General features: G+C 38.8%; 1 protein-coding gene across 1 annotated transcript in view; it reads left to right on the top strand.

Annotated features, from left to right (window-relative positions):
• Positions 1 to 7,013, top strand: part of PIAS1 (protein inhibitor of activated STAT 1) — a 34,405-nt gene extending 27,392 nt beyond the window's left edge. The window contains exon 14 of the mRNA XM_072402584.1: positions 1,000 to 7,013. Coding sequence (XP_072258685.1) covers positions 1,000 to 1,290 — 291 coding nt within the window. The 3' untranslated portion in view covers positions 1,291 to 7,013. The remainder of the gene's footprint in view (positions 1 to 999) is intronic.
• The last annotated feature ends 671 nt before the right edge of the window (positions 7,014 to 7,684 follow it).

Raw genomic sequence — 7,684 nt, 5'->3', positions numbered from 1 at the left:
TTTTTTTCAAGTTTACCTTGCTCACTTACTGATAATCAGAGAAGCTCCCATTTTGAGCAAAATGACAGATTGTCTTGTAAGAACTCCACCCATCCTCTCTCACTCACTCACCATGAATCAACAATATGCTTTTCTGCACCTCCCCTGCTCCTCTGTGTCGGCCTTCAGTAAATACACTGGGGAATATTGATTTCTTTTATAGAAAGACCATTTATAACTTTCCTTTTGCCTGCTTTGAAGTAGCACTGCTAAAGAGGAAAACCTGCCTCTGCCCACTTCCTAACAGTACATCTGTTTGGAGTGAAAAATCTGTTTCATTACTTATTGAGCTAGGTTGCCCAGGATAACGGGCCCAGGGGTTTCAGATGCACAAAAAACGGTCGTAGTTTAAATGACAAATGACTGGCGGTTATATATTTGCAATTAAATATTTGTCTCTCCCTAAATGTTCCTCACAGATTTTTAAAGTGTGCCTAAACACAACATTTTTACTTTACATAAAAGGGTGGACAACCTATATATGTAAAGTAAAAATTTTGTTTACATTTAGGTTGTTTTATTTACCCTTTAAGTCTTGATTGCTGCAACAATCCAGACTAAATGGGAGTGCAGATGCTCCCGGGATACCTACGTCATACATCCCAGGAAGCTTTGGATGCTCCTTGTACAATCTCGGCATGTGCAGAAGGGGCTTTTTTTTTTTTTCCACTAAGGGAAAAGAGAGGTGCCAGTCTCGCGCATGAGCAGAGATCGGCTTCTGTCCAATAGTCCTTGAACCTAGACCTTAAAAGGTAATTTATAGGAAACATCACAAATGAGCGTGGATCACAGGTCGCAGGATATTTTAACATACGTATGCTATTTATAGACAGAATTGCAATTTTACCCAGAGATTGGCTTTAAATATGTGGCTTTCCTTGTAATGTGAACAGGTTGTTTTGCTATCTGTGTGTTTTCACCCTTTCCAATAGCTTTTCATTAATGGTATGACTCTTTCTGCAGCATTACAACACATCCCTCTTGGCTGCTGCTGCAGCTGCTGCCTCTGAAGAGCCAGATCTTCTTCATTCATCGAGATTCTTCCCATACACCTCCTCTCAAATCTTCCTGGACCAGCTAAGTGCGGGAGCAAGCGCTGCTCTGCCTGCAACCAATGGGAGTAACAGTGGCAGCAACAGCAGTTTGATATCTTCGAACAGCCTCCGTGACAGTCACAGTGCAGCCAACCGGGGGCCAGCAGACAGCTCTTCTCTGTACGGCATAATCCCAGATGTTATCTCTTTGGACTGAACCACAGATGAGCACACTCGGAGAGGACTTGGACCTCAACTTGTCACCCTATTCCTCTATTTTATTTTATTTTTTTTTATGGAAATGTTTAACAAAAGACATGTACAGAGAACAGAACTATATTTTCAGTTTTAATTTTGTATATAAACCGAAAACTTTGCTCATCCCCCTAACAGAAACTGAGACATGGACCCACCTCTTTCCCCCCTGACCATTTTCCTTTTCAATTCCAACTGGATCATGGAGAATGACTCTTGTTTAGGAGACCTCCTTCCCCCTGGCTTCTAAGCATTATTCATTTCTAAAACCTTTAGAGCAGATACAGTATTGGTTTGGTTTTTTTCCCTCTGCCAGTCACATGCTTTTGTCAATCAGTTTTTCAGTCTCCATTCCTGAACCTTCACAGCAATGATCTCTTGTCTGATTTAATTTCTGCACTTTTTAATAAGTATTTATTGGATCTTGTGGAAGTCTTCAGCAGTACACATGAAAATCCTGACATTGCTCTTCTAGGTGGTGCTTGAAGAGGTTTGGGGTGGGTTAATAGCATCATGTTGTTGTTTTGCTGCCAAATGAACGTTTCAAAACAAAGCACTTCTGTTCCCATCAGCACTGAAAGCTAGTCTCCAAGGTTGTAAGTTACTTATTGGCCCAGCGTGGGCCATCTAAATTTAGAGATTAGGTTTGTTAGGGACACAGATCAAAGACTCTTCCATTGCACAGTCCTTTGTTATTTTGGATTAAAAATTTAAATGTATTCATAAAAAAAATCACAACTGTAACCCACCACAGCAGCCTTGCTGCTTTCTCCTGCAGACTTCAATTTGTGTGACATTTTTTATTAGAGTATTATTTTTAAAGCAGATGGAGTGCAGTAATCTTTTGCACCTTCCTGACTGGTATCCATTGTAAATAGTTGTGCTAACCTTTAGCAGAATTTATTACAAGGCCATGCAGGAGAGAGCATGAGGCACTGAGCATGTCTAGAATGCCACAATAACTCACTGGCTCCTTTTTTTAAAATTTATTTTATTTTTATTTTTTGTCTAAACTCAAGGTTTAAGGTCTGAAGTACTTGGAAGAATTTAAATTGTCTTAACAATGCAGAATGTTCAGCATGTAATATGAACATGTCTCATGGTGTACTACCTACTGTAGGTTGGATTATCTATGTTAAGGAGCCTTATAAAATTCTGTTTAGTTTAGCCTTATGTATAAAGATCAGACTTTTGTTTTGGATGGCAATAATTATCAAAGTGAACTCAAATATTCACTTCACCTGTCGGCACACATGCAAAGCAGATATAGAAAGCTGCATGCACATATTTTCACTTACCTTGTATCTTTCACCAAACGTTAGGTGCTTTTATTATGTATGTGGTTACTTAATTTTCTGAAGAGTTATCCATGGACTCTAGATAATGGTAGTGTCAGTTTGTGGCTTCAAGAATTGAAGGTGTCTATTTGGATGTAGGTGCTTCCTGTGCAGACCTATAAGAGGAGACTACATAGTGGAACCTTTAGGTGTCTGCCCTGCATATGAGCTGGAAGGTTGGGAGCTCCTGTTCGCTTTAAGTAATGTAGGGATAGTGGCTTTGGGTAGACATCTTAATAGAAACCTGCTTAGTGTTTTAATTTTAATTCATACTGTCAATGTTACTTTGGTTAGGTTGGTATCTGCTGCTAGTAAACAATTAGATTGGCAGACTTGATCCATTAAATCCTTGGGACTTGAAGTTCAGCAGCTGGAAGGCAACTACCCAGTTTTAGAAGTTGAACTCTTATTGTGTTCCTCTGTGGAGTGTCCCAATGCAGTTGGAGATCTATAAATTAAAACTGTTGGCAGAATTCGACAACCACACTGCAGATAGTTACCCCTGTCATGCAAAGCAAACTCCACAGGTCCTGTGTGTCTTAAAACTACTATCCCCCCACCACCACTGCCTCTTAGACCTGTTGTAAATTCATCACAAGTTGGATGATGTATAATGTTGCATTTTAAATATTTTGTATATCCTATCACTTCTATGGATTGTGTACTCTTGACTTGTTCTGACAATAGTGCAATTTTTAAAGGCAATCATCTTTTTTTGGATATAATTTAACAGTCATGTACATGAAAATCTGGTAATTCCCATTAGGTGTGTCTACTGTAGTTTGATAGTTTGTGTGAAGGTAAAGGTCTTCCTGAGGTTAATGGAGAAAGTTGACTACCAAGTTTAAGTTTAACTGACTTACTCTAGTGTCCTCATTGTGCCATTGCTGCCAGCAAGTGAGCAATTTGCTAGTTTGACATGGCCTTTAAAACTGAACTCCAGGTTAAACAAATAATATTTAAATACACAAAGCGAGTCTGATATGAATACTTTTTTGAACTTTGCCCATGTGCACGGGTTTTCTGTTAACACCCAACCAGTAACTACAGATTTCTATTCTTAAAGTGGAACTAAACTCCCTTTATACTTGCCTTTCACTGTTCTGTGGTGTGCTCCTCCATCTTCTTTTCCCTTCCACATTCCGATGTTCATTCATTTTGATTGACTGAGTTGGCATAACTCCTGCTCAGTGCTTTAGTTTCTTGTAGCTGCAGAGGAAGCCGGCATGTGCCGATTATCTCAGTGAAGCTCAGCAATTTTACTTTTGAAGGTAGCAATCATGCAGGTAAGAATGCTTATTGCAGAAGGGACATCACCTGCCCCTTTCTGTAATAAAGCCCTCCCTGATCACAAACTTTAGTTTAAGCAGAGTCACTAGTTCTTGTAACCACCCACCTCTGGTTTATTTTGGAGTGGAAGTAACTGCTAGGGACCCCCACAGGATATATGGGGCACCCTGATAATGTCAGCAATACTTCTTGAGTTTAGCTTTAAAACACACAATGCATTTAGAGACTGGACACTGCTTTGTTGCTAGAAAACTTTATCATTGTATTCCAACCTATCATTTTTTTTAGTTCCTGATTGGCAGCAAATATTCCTTGTCAGAGGGGGAGGATGACTTACAAGCACAGTACATATTCTGTAAAAGAAAGTTTTCCTGTTCTGGTAGTTCATGAAAAAGAAAATATAGATGCTGGGGTTATTCTAGTATTTTTAGTCATATAAGGGTTAAAGCAATTCTTGCTTTTTTTATTTTATTTACAATATATTTAATTTAAACATAATTATGTTTAAGCACTGTCTATCGGATTTATTTTTGTATAATGTAAATGGTAGGATAAAGGCCTAAATAGCCTTTTCTTTTTTTCTCCCATCGCAGGCATATAAATTGGCACACTTGACTATATTTATCCTTTCCTGACTGTAAAGGGGTTAAAGTGCATTCAGTTATGTTCTACTTCTGTCCCTTCCAGTGTTAGATTGATAGTTTTCCTACAACTAAAGTATAAGAGAAAACATGTTTTTACAGAATATATATATATAATTATATTTTGTTTTTTTCTTTTCTGATAGCCTCCTGCTTGTCCTGTGTAAGGGACGTTGGGTTCATGACGAGTATTCACAAGACAGTTTGGAGCGGTTAATTATGAAAATTACATTATGTAGAGAAGCTTCTATTTCCATTCATGTCTGTGGAAGACTTTTGTCTGTATTGCCAGGTTATCGGTCATTTTAGACTAAAAGTCAGCGGGGTGGCTGTGCTTGTAAATGCCTTTGGAACAAAGTGTTCCTCATTATCTTCAGTACTTATAAGCTTATACAACGTGTACATTTGTAAATGTCCTGAAATACACTTCTGCATAAAGGATGACCTATAAATCACTTTTTACAATTTTTTTTTTTTAATTTACCAGCTTATATCCTTCCCTTCAAAAGTAGAGGGAGTTTTTGTCTGTATTTTCAGGCTAAGTTGGTAATGGCAAATTTTGTACCTTTTTCTGGTGCGTTAATAAGGCTTGCATTCAGCCTTGACAGAACTGTGCAAGCCCATTGTTGAATCCTTTATTTTATAATTCCATTCAAGCTGAATTCTTCCATTGTTATAGTATCAGGTTTTCAGTGATGCCATCTAGAGGCATTGCTTGGGTACTGTAGTAACTAGTTCACTTTAATGTAAATTTGCATCAGATATCTTGAAGCAAACCTTTGCCAGTCTTTAAACATGCCACTAATTCTACAGAGCAAGCATGTCCCAGTGTCTGTCCGACACCCATAAAGCACACATGGATGCAATAATATGTGTTCTGTAGTGGCCATCCCTGCCCAACCGCTTCTATCTGATCTTTTCAGGTGTTTGAGGTTGCCCATGAGATCAGTCTACTATGTTGATATGGTCATTCTATATTGGGTCGGCATACCTGATTGCTAGTTGTATCTCACTGATCCTCTGGTTTTCAGGGCTCCTTTGAGTTCATGTTTGATATGGATGTCTGCTGTACAACATGCGTGGCATTTTTAAAGTTTAGTTTGCTGCAGGAATACTTTAAGCACATATAGATGATTCAAATACATAATCCAGGTTAGTGGTAAACACAGGAGCTGTGGAGACATGACAAGAAACATTGGCAGAATTTCCTATGCAGGTGGCTGTTACATATTCTTACTACTGAGGATTTTTCTCCAAAATGTATCAGGTTCCTCTCTCTGCTCTTTATATATAAATTGTCACGCCCTGAGACACATGTATCTGCTATAGGGAGGGTAGTGGTGGGAACATGGAGTGCTCTGTATCTGATCTAAAAGGAATGTGCTGTGTTTGTGATTTTTCTTTTTAATGTATAAGCATCTTTTCCTAGAGTTGGGAATTTGGTTGGCTAGTCATTGCATCTTGCCATTCCAGGTGGTAGCACATGGGCACTTTTCATGGTGGTGCTTTAAAAAAGGGAAGACTGGACCCTGGAAAAACAGTAACTTCATTGGAGTATGCTAGCCCCACTGCAGTGTATCCATGCATGCATGAGACGACAGCAACCTCATTAAACTGTATCCATACCTAAGTGGTGGAAGGAGCAATAACCCATAGCAACCTGATAACTGATCTATTCCACTGAATAAGCTTTAGTATGGCCAGGGAGATCTGCTGAGATATAAGGTGCTCATAAACAGATGGACGGGTAGACCTGCTAGTACTTGCCCATGTTGGTGTCAAGACCCCGCCTGAGGTTGGCACATATGCAGTACTTTTAATCTTTTACTCTTGAAGGACCTACCAAATTAGGTCAAAATCTTTCTTATTAAAGTACTGATAATTGCAAGTTAGGCTTATTCCAGGGATATCTCTTGTTCCTATTAATCCACTGAGATCAGTTTTTAGATTGGTGATAGTCTGATCTGGTGTGCAGACTTATCAGATTCTTTGCCCTAGCATGGCGTGTTCTGCAGATTTATGCTGTGCATATAGAATTTGTTAGGATGAATTTGTAGGTTGGTCTGTTGGGTAACTGCATGGACATATTGTATTGTGTATGTACCCTTCAGTACCCACAGCTCTTATTGTGCCACACTGAAAAGTGCCTCTTTGATTGGCAGATGCTAACATACATGACACCAGAACTTGTGACTGGTTTCCTTGATCTGAACTCGTAACTCATTGCCTTAAAGATGTGTTCATATGGCATGCCAGACCAGCTGAAAGGCTTTTAAAACATGTAATATAGGCCAATGTCGGTTTGTATAAAGTACCAAGTGAAAATATTTATTACTTGCATTGGAAAAATTGTTTACTTATTGAATGTTATCTGTTTCTGTAGAAGTCTTTAGATGTAATAAAACGCATTCTGATGTCTTGTTGTGTTACATTCCTCTTGATGTATTGTGTTTGCATGAGCTTGCTTTATAGGTACCTGAGAAAAGCTCAGTTTATCAGCCAGTAGACTGACATCAAGGCAAGCAGCATTCTTTCAGCAACGGCAGCCTACATCATCTCCCAGTGGTAAGTCTCCTTTAAGAAGTATGTTGTCTATGAATGTTCTGCCAAGAGTAAATCAATAATCCACCATAAGATATAATGGCAGACATATTGTTTGCACTTTGTACAGCGGTTGCACCTTGAGGATGTTTGAAGTGCATGTTTGCCATCCAAAAATCCAACGGGGCCCTTTAGAATAAACAAAGTGCATGCAGTCTACTTCAGCAGCTCAGTCTCCAAAATCTCCAATCTGCACTAAATTCAATGTGCTGTATTTCCACACCTCTACCTTGCAGTTGTATTTACAATGGACCATTGTTTGGAAAGCAAGCAGTATGTAAACCTTTTGTATGGAGAATTGTGCGAGCTGTAAAAAAAAAACTCATTTTATGACTATAGTTTTAAAGTAAACCAGGTATAATTGGTTGGCTGCATTTTCAATGCTAAATTTTGGCTGTCACATTTTCTGCTGTGGTTCTGTTCAGGGACAATAATGCTTGCTACAATGTTACAATACAACAGGTAAACAACCTTAGTGTTTACCTGT

This window comes from Pyxicephalus adspersus, chromosome 2, assembly GCF_032062135.1.
Source record: "Pyxicephalus adspersus chromosome 2, UCB_Pads_2.0, whole genome shotgun sequence".
Taxonomy (NCBI): Eukaryota; Metazoa; Chordata; class Amphibia; order Anura; family Pyxicephalidae; genus Pyxicephalus; species Pyxicephalus adspersus.
This window is presented reverse-complemented; position numbering and strand designations above follow the sequence as displayed.